Source organism: Falco cherrug, chromosome 6 (genome assembly GCF_023634085.1).
Source record: "Falco cherrug isolate bFalChe1 chromosome 6, bFalChe1.pri, whole genome shotgun sequence".
Classification (NCBI taxonomy): domain Eukaryota; kingdom Metazoa; phylum Chordata; class Aves; order Falconiformes; family Falconidae; genus Falco; species Falco cherrug.
This window is the reverse complement of record NC_073702.1, coordinates 66,267,440-66,287,289: the sequence shown is the minus strand read 5'-3', so window position 1 is coordinate 66,287,289 and position 19,850 is coordinate 66,267,440. Positions and strand designations below refer to the sequence as shown.

Here is a 19,850-nt window from a genome sequence, read left to right as displayed (position 1 = left end):
AGGTCCATTTAAAAATAATTCATAAATAAAATGTTTGTCATCCAAAATTAAGCTGAACTCAATTACTTTCATTGATACTGTACAGAATTCTTGGATGACATTTTTAAAGGTTTCCTCAAAATTTGTTTGTGTGGGTTTTGGGGGTTTTTTATTATTATTTGTTTTGTTACAGTGTTTACAGTTGGGACAAGCTGAAGTATCTAAGGCTACTGTAACAATCTCCCATATTTTGTTATTGCAGAAGAATAGAGGGGAGAAGACTAAAAAATTTACTTAACCCCTTAAGGCATTACACTCCTTTGTAGAACAAATAGCCTTTTGTACTTGAAGTTGGTTTGATCTGTGAAGGCAACACACCTGAATATCATGCAAGAAGAAGTAATTATGCCTGATTGTAAGGGTGGTTTTTTTTCAGGTATAGGTCACAAGAAATTCAGTTAGGGTAGAGTATGTACAAAGCTAAGAAATGTGCAGATTTTCTGTTGTAAGATTGTGTAAAAATTATTTACAGTTAATACTTGCATAAAGGTTAGAAAGGTTGATGAAGTGATATTTAGTTTTGCTTTACTATTCACTGCATGTCAGAATGTAATTATGACTGATTCATGAAACTGTCTTAGCAATGAACCATCTTTATTAAAATGCTGATCAAGACAAGAGCTGACAGTAATAAAGAATAGAACATTTTAGTCTTGTTGCTTTTGAATGATTGCTAATTACCCCAGAGGTCATGTATAGTGCTTATGAGGATTCACTGACATTTTCTTTAAAGTCTACTGTTTTAACAACATCTGAACAGGGAGACAAAAACTGTATGCACACCCAACAATGCTTAGACTAAGTTTTTATCCACCACCAAATACCTGATGATTCCCTTTCTCCTTCTCCCCGAGTACATCTCGTTCCCATGGATCTGTGTAGCAGAAAGTTGGGAGTATTACAAACTTGATTTACTTTTTTTAAAAAAAGTCCAATTTTAAGCATGGATAAAAGGAGCAGCCCTTTGAAGATCCTGCACCTGTACCATGCTTGCTCATCACTAATGGTCTGGTTGATCTCCTTTTAGAGCTGCACCAGAAACACTGCGCTTAACTGTGCACTTCTCTCGGCAGGCTGTGGACAGACATGCCCAGCTAATCAGTCTAGGTTGCATCAGTTTCACATTCTGAAATGTGCTGGTGATTGTCACTTGGTGGTGACTTTGGGAGTGCAGCAAAGTTAAAATCTTTGTGTGCTTTGTAGGTCAGAAATAATTTTTTCATGACACACTGCATTTTTGCTTGAGGGATTCTTGTTCTACCACAGTTGTGAATCATTTGGGAAAATGTGGATCATAATGGTATCCTTTGGATGGAGAAATCTTTTCTTGAAATCGCTTAAGAAAGAATTTTAAGAAAGAAGATATAGTATTCTGGTTAATAATCTAACACTGCATGGAGTCAAATAATGAAAAATAAAAATTACTAAGTCTAGTGAGCTCTGCTTACCTGAGGAACTCTTCCTATGCTGCTGGCTAAGGGCTCTCATCATGTGTCTACATGTTGTGTGATGCAAGAGAATTTTTCTCTCTTAAGCTGGACATAAATATATAGAAGAATGATTGCTGATGAACAACCTCATTATTCTCTGGTTTACTGCGGGGAAGGAATATTAGTGATCCTATATGTTGTTAATGGAGACCAAATCAGCAGGACAGGTGTGGGATGTCTTTTAGTGGGGTGGGGTTTTCTTTGGATATAAGCTAATACGAGTTAGATGCTGAGGATGCCTTTGAAAAGAGAAGATGATAAATATGTGGAAATTATGATCCCTTTTGCTCAGAAAGAGTGGTTAGAAGTTGCACTTCTCAGTTAGGCATGGCTTGGTTATTAATAGTAGGTGTTCTAAAGTGCTTGTTAAGAACTACACCAAAGGCCAGGAGTATTAATTGTGCAGCTTTGCATGCCTGGGGGATAGTACTATACTCTTCTTTGCTCCTATGGAAAGCGTATTTGATACTGTAGATGCTACTGCTGTATTTGCAGGTGTCTGGTTTGACGTGAGTGTGCAAGGCTGAGGAAACTCAGCAGGTGTGGGAATTAAGGTAATGGTCCTCCCAAGGTGAAGCGCGCTGACATCTCTGTTCCCCTGCACTTTCTCTGGAGATCCTCAGATAATGTTTGTCTGATCCTATGGGCTGGTAGGATGATTTGTATGAGTTGGTATGTTGTTTTTTGGTTTTCTTTTTTTAATACCATTAAAAATTCAGAGCAGGGAATGACGGTTGGGTTGACTTACGGTGGCCTTCAAAAAGATTAAGAAATATCTACTCACCTGCATTATCAAAGGTCATGAGCTGATCCACAGTATTTGAGCTCACAGGGGCACATCGTGTTTAATGTGGACCACAAGACCATTTATTAGCATTTCAGGAGTTTTTGTGACACATGGGAAACGCACATCTTGAGAACTTGCAGGTTATCCAGTTAACTTTGACTCTGTGTTGGAATTTCCTGAAACCTTTGTTCCTCTACTTAATGATATATCGTGTCGTGTACTTTTAATTTTTTGAGCAGTTGAACACTTTAATAGCTACCATTCTTGATTGCAACAACAAAAGAAGTGCTTACAGGAAGAAAAAATATTAGTCTATATTTAATAACTGATAATACTGAAAGTCTTTATCTATTCTATCTGAAGGTTGCAATTTTAGGTGTTCTGTCTTGAGCTGAGCCTTAAGGCTTTGTCTTCTTTCCTTCTGGAATAAAAAGCTTTTATGCCACTTCAGTGGAAATGAGTGCATGATCATGCTGTATTTTTAACTTACTAATTGCGTTTTCAATTCTGTAATTGTATTTGTTCTTTGTATACATAAATACATAAATGACTTCAAAATAAATTGTATGACTAATTAATTTTATGCATTTGAATTGAATAGGGTAAGTCAGACTTGAAATATCTCAATAGAATAGAAAATCTGTTGGAAACTAGATGGTTGCCCAAGAACAGACTAGACTAACTGTAGCTTCAATTTTAAGTATTTATTTCAAAAGAAAAGTGGAAGTTTAGCCCAAGTAAATGAAATGGAGAAGTTTGAAACTCCATCTTAAGAAATGGGAACCAATAGTTACAGTCCTGGCTTTGACAATTAAGTGCTAACAATCTGAGCACTCCAGTTAGTTCTTGGGCCGTTGATTAAGATTCTGTGGTGGTGATTAGTGAGTGTGAGGATGCAATCACATCTGTAGGGTTTAATCAGTCCAGTGCTGGAGAAGTTAGTTCAAAGACGGAGAGAGAAATGAGAACTTCTACATGTTAGTGTAGTTTTTCTTAGTAGGGTTTTTCCCCAGGCTGCAAAAGGATGAAAGGTAAAAAGTAGAGAATCCTACATTCCTCCGGCTCCCTGAACCTGGAGAGTTTGTAAATAATGGTATTGACTTTCTAATTCCATGATGCAGGAGTATAATGTTGTTGACACTTGTGAAGGGGAGAGAAGATGTATAGTGGTACTCATATATGTACTGATGTTCAGTATTTCATCCTCACAGCTGTGAGCAGTATTTGTTTTTCCATACTATGCAACTATGTATCTGGTTTTCATTTTTGTAAATTTAGTATTTTAGGTGTTTAGCTTGGACATATACAATATTTTGGTGTGCTTTATTTTCTTCTCCTATACGTTCTGATTATATGCTGTCTTTTTAACATTTAAAGGATTTGACTTGGAAAATTTATTTAAAAATACGCACATTTTTCACTCTGCATTCCTGTGAAGCAGATAAGTGAATGTTTATGTTTGTAGAAACAAAGAACTGTGGTGGGTACCCTTGTCCACAAAGGAAACCCCAAAAGGAAAAACATCTGGATCTCTGCTCAACGCATAGCTTCTCTGTGACCTTTCTGACTCTGGCTTTGAGTAAAGGTGACCATGTGCTGAACCCCAGTTTAGAACAGTCTCCACTGGTACACTCTTAACTTGGGAGGAGAAATGCTGTTGCTACTGCCTGGCGGTGCAAACAATCCTCCCATTACTGCTCTTCAGTTCACTGGTACTGTTACCACACCTTTTCTCTTCTCTACTGTGTAGAGCTCAGTTTGTTTAAGTAGTGTTGCCTGCACCAATGCATGTTTGTATGCCATTTTGTTGGCATTAATTTCTTCCACGTTGTCATTTAATGATCGGTTTCTTTAGTCACACTTGTGTTTGATTTTTTTTTTTTTAATGTTATTTTCAAGTAGGACCTATATATCTATCTGTACTCCAGTGTCACATATTCACATAAGAAGAAGGTTGTGCCTATCTCTATAAAGCTTATAATCTAACAACAGCATTCATGTTATAAAGGAATCTTTTTTCTGGGAGTATGTTGCTATGCAGATTATAAAGTTTTGTTTTAATGGCAGGGGCTGTCCATTTTTTGTATATTTATACAGGGCCTAACAGGATAGGTGTGAGCGAACTTTGAAGTGTCTCAGTAAAAATAATTAATGACCAATTAATACTTACTCACATGAACTTGTAGAAGGGTCAGGAAGTTTTTGTGGCTGTTTTATTTTTATTTAGGATGTGGGTTTTAAACAGCCAGAGTACCTTCCTGAACTGAGCATCAGTCTGGAGAGGCCCCCCCCAAAAAAGGGGGGAGCGGGGCAGGGAGGGCAAGAAACTGGCTTCAGGATCCAAGTCAGTGGTTCTTGAGACTGTAATGGATGAAAAATATGCTAGAGATTCAAGTAAAATATAAACCAGAATTTGATTGAGAATGCTAGTTTGAAAAACAGGAGACAGAACTGTATTTTAAAGATAGGACAGAATTAAGCCAAAAAACCCCAAACCCAAATGAGAAGTTAATTATCCAAGGAACAGGACAGTAAATTGCCAAATGGTTCCAAAGGACTAAGTATCTCTCTGTTCCTGTTAACTGGCCCCTACTTCTATGTTTATATTGTGTATTCTGCTATATATCAGAATTCTGGTTTTCCATTTTGTTCATGTTTGGTTCAGTTGACTTTCATCTCTTAAGGAAGCAAAAAATCAGTAAAACTGTAATAACCATATTTTATATATTTCTGAACAGGATGCTGTTACTGCCTTTCTGACTGGAAGGTCCTATAGCCCAGAATATCTAACAGATATTTTTGAAATAAGCTATGTAATGTTATGTCACGTTAGAATCAATAGTAGTACATTATTGTAGACATACAAGACAAGGTTTATAGGGAAAATAAATATCTTTCATTTAGGCAACTGTTTGTAGCTTAAAAAGGGCCCAAAAACATAAATAAGCTTTTGAGCACGTAAGCTCCTCTTAACCAGTGTCACTAATGCTAACGATTTTTCCTGAATAGTGATAATACTAATTGCTCTGAAGAAAGAGAAAAGGGAAGGAATACAGAAGTATTGCATCTACTTCATAGCTATATTGGTACTATTTCCATCTACGGTTCTTGCCTCCAAAACTCATTCACTGTAATGTGAAATCATGGGGTTAAAAGACTTGTCAGTGCATTTAAGGAGTGATAAATTTTTAAGCAGAACACAAGCGGGCTAAAATACTGTAGCACCAAGTGCTGCTTTGTATTTCAGCAAGCCGCAGTGACCTGCATAATATAGCCCAGTATCAGTCTGAATTTGAGTGCACAGAATGTTTGCTCTACTCAGCAGTTACTAGCGGCTGAGCCACAAGCACTGCTGTAAATATCAGCACAATAAATTTACGCCAGCTACAGCATTCAGGTGCACTTTTTTCCTTTTAGCCCTACCCTAACCATCCCACACTCTTAAGTATATGTAGTTCTCTGTTCATTCTTCACCCTATATGAAACACAACAACCTGAGAGAGAGGTAGAGTTTGTAAACCCATCTTGAAGGCCAAAGAGATGAGGCTGAATTCATGAAAAATTTCCTCTCTGTTGTATCCAGGAAAAAACCTCAAAATGTTAAACAGTGTTAGTAAATATCCAACTATTTAAAGTTAGTCTAAAATAATCTCATAGTCCACATAGCTGTAGTAGTAATGTCTCTTTTTTTTTTTTCTTTTTTTTTTCCCCTCTCTACTAACATGAAGAAAGTAGTACTTGAGCTAATTTACTACTTTGGAAAAATGAGACATTAGGCACGAAGATGCTGAGCATTGGTGCCTGGCAAAGGAAAGCTAAGTACACCAGCTTTGCTGTGAAATTTCAGGAATCTTCCGTCTTGCCTTGACTGCCAGACTGGTGCTAGAGAAAAGCTTAAACATCCTCCCTCCCTTGTGCATATTATTACATGCCTCTGGAACTTTTTTCTTCTGCTCTGTTATTCTCTTTCTTTGTAAGCTTTCACGAAAAGAAAGGGAATAGATTATAATAATATTGTAGCACCAATCCTATTGTGTTTGTAGTAGCCTTAGCCCAAGATAATGATTTGATTAGCATGGCTTTTTCACTTACCGGAATTAAAGATACATGGATTTTCCTGGGATTCTGTGCTATTAGGATGATTTTTTTTCCACCTTCTTTCTTTAGCTGTATATCTTTGCAGAGAAGTTGGAGGTTTAAAATAGGTATAGAGCTTTCTGTAATAGCCAAGGGCAAAAAATTAATGCAATGAATCATTGCAGTTACTCCTGCAGATATTTGTAATCTATAAGTCCTGTGCAACACATTTGTTCAAAAGGGCTATTGTTCCTTAAATCACTTGATGATAGTTCTTCTAAAATTTAAGTTTTTTTTTTCCTGCAATGTAGTTGCTATAAATGAGATTTGACATTTCCAATTTTGTTATTTGAATGGCCTCAAAGAGGCTTTGAAAAATTTGACATACAGAATATGAAGCGCTTAACGAGAGTATTAGTAGATAAACTAATAGCTCATAATGCAGTGAAGAAGCAGAGCAATTTAGTGGATTCTAGCAATCCAGAGAATTTTAATAGTGTTGAATGACCTAAAAAAAAAAAAAAAAAAAAAAAAAAAAAAAAGTTGTATTGCTTTAGTTAAATTGTGGGTAGAGGTATATTTTCTAGATTATTACAACTTTCCCTCCTTTTCTTTTATAGCTTCTTTTGCTTCTAGCCGTGTAGCACCCAGAAGTTGTGTATGTTGGCAGTAGTAATAACAGATAAGCAGAGCTGTTCCCTTTGCCAGAAGTTATAAAATCTTGATACGACTGAGCTTAGTGGGAGTTTTGCTCTCAGCCTCAGGCCTTGAATAAAAAAAAAAGTGCCCTTTAGTATCAAAAAAGCACCCTTTTTAGTGTAGCTGGTTTTGAGTTTTCTAACAGAAGCAATTATTGTGTCTACTCAGGGACATCCATATCACACTTGGAATCTTACAGGTTGTTTAAACAGAAAATAAAATTCTTGAGTCATTTCAGACATTACAAAAATGAAACAAAACCTTTTTGATGTAGAACTTTTTTCTCCTTTATGCTTCAGTCCATTTTGCAGCAAGACTTGGTGTGGTGCATGTATTTGACGTTTGACTCATAAAATTTCCAATCTTAGTAGAAGGAAAAGATAAAATTAATTTTAGCTTATTAAGTAGAAGTAGTTTCAGTTGTCTCTGTTGCTAGAGTTTGACTGTGGTCTCTTAAACTTTTACTGCTTCTAATTTTCCATTTTTAAATGTAAATTATTTAATGCAAAAATCATTATTTTTACACACTCCCCCAACAAAGCACTACCCAGAGAGAACCAGTAATATGGACCCTCGCTTCACTTCACGTGCTTCCAATCTGTATTAATTTTTTAGTTGATGGACTTTTGGAAATGGTTACTTTTTTGTTTGGAGTAAGTAAACAATTTCCAGCTTATTTCTTTGCTTTGATAATTGTAAAGGAAACTTCAGCTTTGTGATCCTGAATTTCAGTTTTGCAGATGATATTCATGCTGATGGTTTCTCACAGCAGTGTGTCTTCTCTCTAACACAGACAATAGTAAATACAGCTTTGGCTTGAGGAAAGCTATTCTTTTTTTTTTTTTTTTTTTTTTTTTTTGTTTCCTCTGTGTAGAAATACTGCAGCACAGTCCAGCTTGATTCTGGAATAGACTACAGGAAACGAGTGCTTCCTGCTGCTGGAAAACTTTACTACCTGTAAGTTTACCTATGGTATGGTACTTGCCCTCTTTTTACCTTCTTATTAGCCAATAATTTCCTAGTCAATGGGAAATGAAAAATGTATAGTAGAATTAGCAGGGTGTGACTTTTCCTTTCTTTGCCTTCTGGTCCATTTTGTTCAGCAAACCGCCTTCCATTATGCCTTGGTATTAACTTCATTAAACTACATTTTCAGTATCCACACTAGCATCATTTATAATGTGTGACTGAATAAAAACTAATTAGATTTTTTTGGGAGGTGTGGTGTTTGGAGAACTGAAGTGACAGATGGTTAGAAAGTAATGAATATCCTCTTGTAAGAGATCGCACAATTCTCTTATAATAGAGGAACATCCTTATTGTATTTAAGTAATTAAGTATTTATAGAAATCCAATGACAAGGATTCATTTAACGTTGGGTGTTTCCAGTGCTGTGGATTAAAAAAAACCCAACACCCTCCTATTTTTACAGATTGTTTCTGTTTATCATGACAAAATTTCTTTAGGGCTTTATTCTATATTTGCAAATAAATATATTTTTTAAAACACTCACAGTTGTCGTTATGGTTGCAGCATATATCTGCCTACTAGAAACATCCTGTCTTTTTTTGAAAGCTTTGCATCGCAGACATTTTTCTATATTGTATTTGCTCTTATAGTCTTTAGTGGATGACAGCCTGAGCAAGGCAGACAATAGCTGAAAATGAGATACGTAACCATTGTATCTTTCAACTCAACATACAATATTTATTTTAAAATCATGTTTCCATTAAGAAAGATGCAGTAATTTCATTGATGTGACAAGTAATTGAAACAAAGTATATCATTATCACTTTATAATAAAGTTAGAAATTGTAGTTGTTTGGAAGTAGGAGTACTGCTTAGCAGAATTACAACAGGTAACTCATTCTGCTTCTGGGAGGAAATGAGAGAATTTCATATATGGAAAACCAGTCCAATGCAGGTTCTGTATCTTCAAGCAAATTGTGACTGTGTGAACTCAGGAAAAGTAACTCTTGTTCTATATTCTTGCCTGGCTCCACTTTCTTTGAGTTTTGTGGTGTCTGCTTAGAAGTACTGTTTGAAGCTGCCACTGTTATCTCAGCATTGCTCATCATGGCTCTTGTTCCAATGTCTACGTAGCTGACCGTGCTTGCGGATCTGCTTATTGTGCCCTTTGCACTCTGTGACTTTGTTTGATAATTCTGGAGGGCACATGTCATGTTCTTTTCTCAGTGTCCATACTCTGAAGAAAGGAAGAGCCTGTATGTGGTTTCTAGCAGGTAATAGCCTAAACATGGTGGCTATGGCATCAGCTCTTAGAGGAGAAGAAATATGAACAAGTCCCAGGAGTAGTACCTAGCCAAAGTATTTTGTGGTGTTCTGCTGTAAAACTTGTAGTCAAGTGAATGGCAGAGATGGGCGATAAGTTGTCTGTCATGTTCTCTCATTGGAAGGATGTTGATTACCTCTAGAACTTCTGTAAATCATTAGGAAGCAGTGGGGAAAAAATAATTTAAAAAATCCTACAGCTGCTAATGGAAATAAGATATTTATTTCATCATCCTTTCTTTTTCTGAGGGAATCTCATTCATTTTTCTACTCAAACTTGTTCATTGGATCTTTCAACCCTGCAGAACTAGCTTAATATATGGAAATTTGTTTGTTTTAAAAGCAGGTACTATACAGTATTTTGCTAAGATTTTTGAAATTTAGTTAGCAGTCTTGCCTCCAAAAGGAAATGTTCTTGTCGAGCATGTTTACATTCCCCTATTAATAGTTATAGTATCATCACATTTTTTTAAAATTGTCTTGATGCTTCATAATTTGTGTAGTCTTCATTTAAAATACGCAACTGAAGGTTGCTTAAAGCTGTTCCATACTCATCTGAAAGCAGTGTAACACAATTACAAGATTCCTGATCAAAGCAACTTCCTTGATCTCAGTCTCAGGTGTCTGTTTTCAAAACAAACTTTCCTGGCAATTAGGTGTAGATATCCACCCAGGCATCATATTCGGCTGTTTCTTGTAGCCTTTACATCAACCTTTTTGATAGATAAATGCATACGTGTGTGCATACTCTGTGATACACATGCACTCTTTCTCCCCTTTTATGGCTTTTTTTCCCCGGCTTCATCTGTTCCTTTTCATTCGTTATTTTGTCAGAGGAAAGCAGTACACAAATATCAACACTGAGAGAAACTTTTTAAGTTACGATTTTATGTAATCTCTTATTCACAAAAGGTTTGTTAAAAGATTTGAAATGGCACTTACAGAAGTTTGTGGCATTTTTCCCCCTGAATTCTTTGTATCTACAATGTTTGCTATTGTTAAGCTTGAGCTAAAAAGTCATTATTTCAGTTCTGCTGTTAGCATTTTTAAGGTGCTTAAGGCCTAATGAACAGGAAGGTACTTGTGTAACATGCTGATTGTCACTTGTCATTTAGAGGAGGACTAGAACTCTGTGAAGCTATGCAACTTGAGTGTGTCCATGATCTATAAAAGCAGACTTTTCATACCAAATGAGATTATACTAACTTAAGTGTTACATATCTTAGTTCTAATTTATTGTCTTCTGTAGAGTTAATTTGCTATACTTAGCTTTTGATCTCAGCTAGAAATATTATCTATCTTTAAGAATGAAACACAGAAAGATTGGCCCTCTGCCCCATTCAGTGACAAAAAATATTCTCTGATCAGACAGATCTATAATTCTTGGGGCAACGAGAAGATGTATATAAACTTAACTTCAGCTCTCAGCACAGATATTTTGCATTTTCACTGTCTGTGGTTGATCTTTTCCCAAAAACTATTGGCAACAGAGAGGGGAAACTAATAAAAATCACTAATCCAGGGATTGTGCTGGGATTGTGCTGGTATTTTGAATTTCATAGTTTAATTTTGCAATTTTGAAAATTGTTTGCTAAACACAATCAGTTGACTTGATTTTTATTTTTATTTTAATCCCTCAGAAAGCTGCTCCAATATTTAATTCCACAAAGTCCCCTCTCAGAAATTTCAAAGGATACTTATTTAGGTGCTTGACTGCCTTGCCTTGTCTATTTGCTCTTATTTTGCATGCAAGATAGAGCCAGAAGCCTTTTTTCTCATTGTGTACACATAGTGTTAATGGATCTGCTCTGCCTGTATTGCCTCATTACTGGAAACAGCTCAAAACACAGAAGTCTTTCAGTGTATGCAAATAAGGTAGAATCATCTACCTGAGAGTTAATATTCTCTACTTTTAAGTGTATTCTAAATCTAATGTTTGTATTTAGAGCATAACATCCTGTTCTCTTTTTTTATGGGCAAAAAGCTAAGCAGGCTCAGGCAGCTGTTTGATGTTGGCTTCAAGTGTTATTAATTTCATATTCTATTATTCTTTTCACTGTAGCACAAGTGAAGCTGATGTGGAGGCTGTCATGGATAAGTTGTTTGATGAGCTGGCTCAGAAACAAAATGATTGTACGTAAGTTAATTTCTCTTGAAAGAGAATACATTTAGAACACAATGCCCAATCTCCACTGACCAATTAATAAGTTCCATTGCTGTATATGGGTTGATGCCACGCTCAAGTGGCAGTCATTGTATCAGCATTTTGTCTAATTTATGTGTTGAATCATGTGCTATTATTCATGAAGCTATGCATTTCCTATCTGTAAGAGATGAATTTTATAGTAATTATCCAGAGAAGATTGAGTCTTTGTTCATGTTCCCATAGTAACTAGACCAAGGATTCTAAAAGTGCAAGGCAGAGAGCTGAGGCTGAATAAAGCGTGTGGAACCATTGCAGACTTCACGTTTGAAGAGCTGTGTGACAGAGTGAGTACCCGGTCAAATCTAGATCAGTTAATGCTCAGACTTTTCACGGTTTAAAAAAAAAAACCCAAACAAAAACAAATCCAAAACACAAAACCTCATATTTTCCCATTTCATAACTAAATTAACGGGGCTTTTTTTAACTTGGCAGAAAGATTTTGGATTTAATGGGAGAGAGAAAAGAAGAGCTTCCCAGAAGAACAATAATAATTTTTTTTATAATATACAGTAACTTCACTCATGTATTATCACAGGTTGTCTTCCAAAACCCTAATATAGCGTGTGTGCCTGGGCTAACATTATTGCTGGAATATTAGTAGTCATAACATACCAATATGTAAATAGCATTCAAATACTGTTTTTAAAATCTGGACTTTAAGTTGATAGCCAAGCAAAGGAACAGTAATCCTAGGACCACTAGGATAAGGCTGCTGTTGTGTGCCTTAGTTGTGACTGGCTGTACAAAGGCTGTTTAGCCCCAGGCCTTCTCAAAAGTTGGCATTCTCTGTTAAATATGTTGGGGGGTGATTCCTGAAGAGCTGCTTTTGTACATGACCTCCAGTGGATTTGAAGATATACCCCCGGGAGTTGCATTGTACTTCAGTGACCTCTCTGCTAATATCTGAAGTTATTGTTAAATGATCACAACTCTAAACTGGGCTTATAGCACCCTCTATTCAGGATGCTGAGTAGTCGTTTGGTTATAACGCTGTTTTCACTTCCTTGTAGCTACCAACTATTCAGACAGAAATTTCATGGTTATGTTTCAGACCATGGGTTTTAGGCCTTGTTGCTTTTCAGTTTCAGACAGAACCAGTTAGCCATTTCTGAGCATGGAGGTAGCTTGATTTTCACTAAAAGTTTTGAGACTTTTTCTTCATTGTGCATCTTAATGTATCAGAAAACTATGCTGTCAGCAAACACTTGTAACATTTTCTAGTCTAGTAAATAAATGGGATGATAAATTGCTTCCAAGGAGAAGTGCTCTGGTAGCTCACATGGCAGCAGCTGATACTTCGGGTCTGAAGGTTCTGATCCTGTTGAAGAAATCTGTGGCATTCAGACCACCTTGGCATAATGGAGCTGAGTTGCTTGGTTTGCACTCAGTACAAGTAAAAAGAATACTTAGGAAATGTTAAACATCACTTAACAGTATCATTCTTAACATTGATCTCCCAGGACTTAAGAAGTAATGCTGTCTGAATTCAGACGCCATCTGCTCATGTGTTGATAGTCTCTAATAGCATGATCACGTGTTTAAAACTAAAACACATGGCAGACAGTAGATCTTTAACAACTTCCTTGGTCATTGCTTATTTTCTTTGCATTTGTCTCCACTTGTTTTTAATATTTATATACAGTTATTTATTTTGCCATTATTCTTCTCTTTGGATCACTGATGAACCTTCATAAGTATCACATTAGTGTATTGGTAAGGTAGTATCACTATGTTCACCTCATAGGTAGAGAAGTATAGTCATGGACTTCAGAATTGTCCATCAAATTTGGGTGAATGGCTTGAGTTGCCTATAATAGGATTTTTTTTCACTAATGTAAACTTCTATAGTGCTTTATAGCAATCGTAATAAATTCCCATCGGTGTAAACTGCATTTAAGACCTTGCCTGCCTTGTTGCTCCATTTGCCCACCCTGCTGCTCTTAAAATCTGGTAAAAGGTAAAAGAAAAATTCAGTTGTCAAACCATGAAACCATGTTCCTTTTTTTCATGAAATCTTTTAACTTTTTGATGGAAAAATTTATGCATGCAGTATCAGTTTTTTAACAGTCAGGATGGGATGTCATTCCCACTGATGCCATAGAAGAAATAAGTAGGATCCAGAAGAATGCACTGGTGGCTTGTAGGCAGAATCCCCCCCCCCTGAAGACAGGGGACATTCAACATGACAGGAAGTGTGAAGTCATTCATATATAATTCAAGTAAGCTGGATAATAGTGGAAACTGTGGAGAGATAAAGCAGAAATCTGTAGGAGACATAGCTACAAGGTATTTGGTACTGCTTGTGGTGCCAAATGGTAGGTAAGTTGACAGGCATCATGAGTGAAACTATTAAGAAAAAGGAAACTAGGAGGCTGAGAAATATGTAATGAAAAGGAAGCTCCACAAAAGAAAATACTGGAGGGGAATTTGTTGGATTTGGCTAGAGTGAGTCTGCAGGTTTTTTTGTGCGGGATGTGGGGACAAAGTTCCATGGGAAGGCAGATTGCGTGAAGGGACATGGGTTGCGGTGTCTTCCTTGCTCTGGAGCCTGTAGCAACCAGCAAGGGGCTTAACTGACAGCCCAAGCAAAGCATCCTAGGTAGATAAAAGCAATTTAAAGTTGGTATTGTAGGAGCCAATTAAACTTATAACAGAACAGTAAACAAGATTTGCAGTTGGTTTTATACCAGTGCTAAGACCAGTGACAAGCATAATAAATGGGAAATTCTCATTAATGGAGGAAAATGAGATATAACTGATATTATTGAAACCTTGTGGGAAAGTTCATAAGAATGTGGAATCAGTGCTTACAGCCTACTTAAGGACAGAGTGGCTAAAAGAGGTGGAGGGACAGTATGCAGTAGTTAAAGACACTGGTACCTGCCTTTAAAGGTAATTAATACAAGAGTCTTGAGTACATATTGATCACTCTACTAATGAACAAACCCAAGAGGGTAGCACTCATAGGGGTCTGTTGCAAACGGAGAATGAGGGGTATTGCTTCTTGAGCACTTGGCTATAAAAAGCATATAAAGAAAAAAACCCTTGTATGGGAAGCTTGTGCTATAGATGTAATGCAGGAAATGGTGAAATGTAATTAGTCTGAAAATTGCAAATGATAATTTTCTAGCATAAAATATACTATATCCAGTACGAGGTCATTTGGTTTGAGCAGCTTTATGGGACCTTATAGTGATGAATTCATCTAGCTTGTGTTGCGTAGGAGCAATCTTCTCCATAATTTTCTAACATTCAGTGTAACTGAAAGATATTTCTGAAGAGTGAAATCACATATTTGAGTGTTCAGGAAGAGTAATTTTCAAAAGCAAAAGGGAAGTACAACCAAAACTAATTGGAAAGGGAAGTGTAAACAACAACAACGAAGAACAAGAAGGACTTCTTGAGGAAAAAGATAGTAAAAGTATGTCCTGTGTCACCATCGAAACAGAATCAAATAATATAGTGTGATTAGCAACTAGTTATGAAGTGCAGGAAATTAAAGACAAACTAAAGGTCATCAGCAAATGTCATGTCTGCTTAGCTATAAGACTTGTTAAGTAAAATGGGAGTTTTGATATTGTTTTTATTATCTGAATGTTATTGGCTTATTCTTAGCTGGAGATGGGTGACCTTTTACTAATGATGTGGGAAAAGGAAAAGGTATTGCAAAATGTTTGTTCTAGGTGAAACAGTGAAACATTAGTTTCATCAAAGGATAATAAAATAACTTCCAGTCTGTTAATAGTTAGCATATATTAAAAATAGGCTGCAAAGACATTTTGAGTCATTGGAGTCCTGGAAAACCAGGCTGAGATTTGTGCCTTGCCTTTTATTTTTTATAAATGTTAGAGCGCAAGAGAAATTCCACAAGACTAGAAGAATGCTACTATGTGCCAACATTAAAAAATAAACAAGCAAAATCCACACAAGCATGATGACCTGTGTAACTGCAGGCTGTCGGTCAGATTTTAGTTGAGAAAGGGTAATGGAGAAGCTGGTTCTGGATTCACACAGTGGATAATAACTAAAGAATGGAAATAAAATTAATTCCAGTCTCCTTGATTTTGTGGAAGAGGTTGAGTTTTGTAGATGCTGTTCTTACTGACAAACTGGCATTACGCAGTGTCATGAAAGTAATTGGATTGAAAAGTTAGTTAACTAACATATAAAAAGAATTATCACTGAAGGATTGGTGTTGAGTGTAGCATTTCTAATGAGCACATTTTTATACTAAGCCTAGTACAATGATTTTTTTTCCCCCAGCAGTTTTGAGTATAACATAAATTCTAATACAAACTTGCTGTGAATATGAAGAGTGCTGTGTGTATGGGGGGAATGAAATAAAAATGAGGATGCTGCATGCAGTTTGTTTCTCAGCAGAACTGAGGTTTTGGGGAGGAAGGAGAGGGTTTGATTTGTTTTGCCTTTTTTTAAATCTAAGCAAACACAACATTTTGCATCTAGAAATGGGGAACACAAGTCATACCTACAGGAGGATACTGTCCCCTAGGCACAGTGACATGGAAATAAGTTTAAGCATTATAATGCACAAGCAGCTCAAAAGGAGCTTCTGGTCCAGCATTAGAGCATTTAGACCTAATTTCATTTGGGATGGGTAGAGTGGAAATAAATCAGAGGGTAGAAAGATTATTTTTATTTTAAAAACATCTCAGATTGATGGCAGAATGTTAGGTGTGGTTTTGACATTTTACAAGAGACACTGACAAACCTGAAGAGGCTGTTGAAAAAGCCACAAATCATTTGAGCTGGAGAATTTGTGACCTCAGATGAAAGATTTACAGTTCAATTTGTTCAGCTTATCAAAAAGAGGACTAGAAGATGAGTTTCTAATGTACAGCTATTTTCACATAGGGCCAAAAATACAGGTATTAATGGGCTCCTAAATCTAGCAGAAGGCAGCATAATGAAAACCAGAGACTACAGGCAGAGATTCAGATGTAACAAAAAAAACCCCCAACAACAAAAAACCCCACCCATTCACACATTTGAGGTAGTGAAGGAAGTGGCAGAGCTTCCTTATACTGCATTTTGGGTCAACATTGGGTGTCATTTTAGGAAGAGGTGTTTGTGTTTGAGCTAAGGACTAGTTCTTAGGCTTAGCTGCCTCTAAAATTCAGGAAATTGGAGGATCTCATGATCTCTGGTCTTAAATTGTCTGAAACTACAGTCATGAGAGAGTCAAGAGTCCCCTCTGCCTGTTGGCAACTGTCTCACTGCACCTGTGAGTGCAGTGAACAAAGCAGCAGCAGGCAGGAGAACGTGTCCAGTCCATCTGGAGGGGCCAACCTGCACTCAGCCCCCTTGTGCTTTTGGGAGTAGACAGTACTTAGTCTGCTACCCGTTTGTGCAGTGGGTTCAGACTGCATTTCTCAGAGGCTTGTAACTTCCTTAGATTTGAGTGGGGTTTCACAGAACATGTATAAGACGTTTCCCTGCTAAGCAAGCCGCCTTTATTCCAAATTTGACATTCCTGGTCCACAGCATGGCAGCACTACAACTTCTCACTGAGCCACTGCTAAAGGAAAGTCTGACTTGAGGAACAAAGTCTGTAACAGCCTTACTCTCAGAAATACAGTAGTTGATCGAAACTTTTACAAATAAATATTCATTCGCACACATAGATGTGTCAGTTTGAGGCATCTGTTCAGAATGAGAAAATTTCAAGATGAAGACGTTTCATAATGGAAGGTGGATGTCAACTCTGGACTTCTGTTTATGTGTTTCACATCTAGTAAATACAAGATAACAAGATATTTTTGTGTGTGTGAGAAAAGGTTTACATTGCCAACATCTTCTGACAGTACAACTCAAAATGTAATCTAATTTGTTTTAGTTAATGCAATTAATTTTGGTTAAAATTATTTCCTCTGTTACATTTGGTTCATTATTCCAAAAACATTATTTAATTTCAGGTAGAGGAATAAGTGAGTGTAATGAAGGGCACCAGTTGTTTTGCGAAGTTATTTTTTATTACACTGAATTGTTGCAATATTATTGTGGAGTTGTAGTATTTTTTTGAGTTTTCTGAAACTGGCATATACCACTACTCATGCATACTCACTACCTCAATAATCATTATGGCATGAGTGGACAACATCATACTCAAAACTTGGTGAAGTGATTCCTTTGGCTATCCGTAACCCTTAATGGTTCCAGAAAGAAGAATTTAAGTTTTGCAAGAGTCATTGTGTGAAAGGCTGGATGCTTTTTTTATGTTGGAGAAATAGCTTATAACCCAAATGCGTCTGCTTTCACATTGTTGTCAAAATAGGTCTTCTAGTCTGGTCTTGGGTAACTGTTACAGTGCAGTCCAGAGGGATAAATGTCCAGACCTTAGACTCTACATTTGTTGGTGTATGATTAAGATGTGTTTGAAATTGCTCAGATGATTACTTAGGAACTGTTGTAATACAATATTTTATATGAACAGTCTATAAAACTTTTTCAAATTCAGTGATGTTTCCTTTGAAATAAAATCACAATTCTGATTGAAAGGGAAATATTAAAACATTTTCCACTTTGATATCATGTGATTTCATGAAATGACAGCCAATACATAATAAATGAATATAGCAAATCAGCAATTAGTAACTTTATACTATTTGAAACATCTCCTGGCATTAAGTAGAATTTGCAAAACAGCTGCTTTCATAATTAATACGTGAAGGCCTTGGGAAATAGACTCAGTGTCTTTCTAGTATTATAGTCTTTTGTTTCTTGTTTCATTTGTTAGCATCAAATTTTTTTCATGTTAAGTATATAAGGAGTTATTTCTGTCTAAAATAATGCATCAGATATTGGTAATTACCGGTTGTCTATTATATAATATATATATATATATAAAGATAAAATACAGAGAATATATTGTATGCAGTGCTGGTGTGACATGCAATTAAGTTGGTAGAAAGCATCTTGTTCCATTATTGTGTGCGTCAATTTCTAAATCATATTTTTCCAGTTGAGGAAAATCCCAAGTTTTAGCTAATTTAGTTAATATCAAATTCATACACTTAACGTTTTTGCCTTGCTGGCTATGTGAACATGTGGAAAACTAAAAAACTGCTGGATGAGACAATACTGATCTATTTTATTTGCTTTAGAGCAAAATGAGAAGCAGTTTTCCGGATATGACACACCAGGGTTTATGTGGCAGTATGGCACATGGTAGCGCTTGTTGTGACATGAAAGTAGTTACTGACTCACTAGAACAGAGCCCTATAAATGTGCTTCTCCGGTGTAATCATCCAGGAGAAATATGCTTGGTTTTCATCAAAGTGTTTGTTGTTATACCATTTTTTCTAAGGCCCCATAAAATGAACAAATGTATCCAGAGAAGGCTGGGAGAGGCACTAAGCAGAATACCGACATAGTTCCTGAATTTTAATACTAACATTAGCTTCCCCCATTTTTTGTGGCCTTTAATTAATTTCTTCCTGTCAGTTTCTCCATCTATACAATGAGGGATACATTTACTAGTGGAGTTAAATGTTGCAAAACACAATTAGTTAATTTTTTCATTGAGTTAATGTGACTGAAAGGTTCTCACAATAGTGGATTCTAAGGAGCTGGTTCTTAACAAGCAAATATAGTTTATAATTGTCCTTGACAAATTCTAGAAGGCTTTTTGGATGGTCAGATCTGATAACTTGAACTGAAAAGTGTGTTTATAAAAACCTTTTTTTTTTTTTCTTATACCTTTTCTTAGCAGTTTGTATATATATTCAAAGTTCAGATGAAAATATTTTTTAAAATAGAATGTGCATATTAACTTGATTTTAAACAATATTAAGCTAGCAATCATGCGCATATAAATCTTACTACCCCATCACAGTAGTTTCATTTCTCTGTGTTTATACATAAAGGTCAGTGTTCGTTAGGCCTTAAAAAAATCATCCTCTCAATTCTCTTTCTTCACTTCTCTTTTAAAATTTTGCTTAATGACTGGTGACAGTTTGGCTTGAATCTTGATCTGGTATAAATAATTTAGACAACAGTGTACCTTATATGTAGTCTTCCAAGGTCCTGAGGAAGTAAGGAGATAGTCTTCCTCACAGTACTTTTAAATTAAGTCTGCCTCTGGCTTGAGCATAGCAGCTAGTGCCCTCTGCTGGGAATACTGACTTCGGAGCGTACTCAAACCCATTTTAGCCTTTTCTTTACAAAGGTTAAATAAATTTATTTCATGGATCCTGTAGTCTTTCCATTAGGTAATTAAATACATCCTTTCATTGCCAAGTAC

At 36.2% G+C, this 19,850-nt stretch overlaps 1 protein-coding gene across 2 annotated transcripts in view; it reads left to right on the top strand.

The window, feature by feature from the left end:
* Nucleotides 1–19,850, top strand: part of AFG1L (AFG1 like ATPase) — a 72,445-nt gene that overhangs the window by 36,778 nt on the left and 15,817 nt on the right. The window contains exons 8-10 of one of the 2 annotated variants that reach the window (XM_055713771.1): nucleotides 7,967–8,049; nucleotides 11,447–11,517; nucleotides 11,774–11,874. The exons of the other annotated variant lie outside the window; for it this stretch is intronic. Of the exons in view, the coding sequence (XP_055569746.1) occupies nucleotides 7,967–8,049; nucleotides 11,447–11,517; nucleotides 11,774–11,874 (255 nt within the window). The remainder of the gene's footprint in view (nucleotides 1–7,966; nucleotides 8,050–11,446; nucleotides 11,518–11,773; nucleotides 11,875–19,850) is intronic. 2 annotated transcript variants of the gene reach the window in all.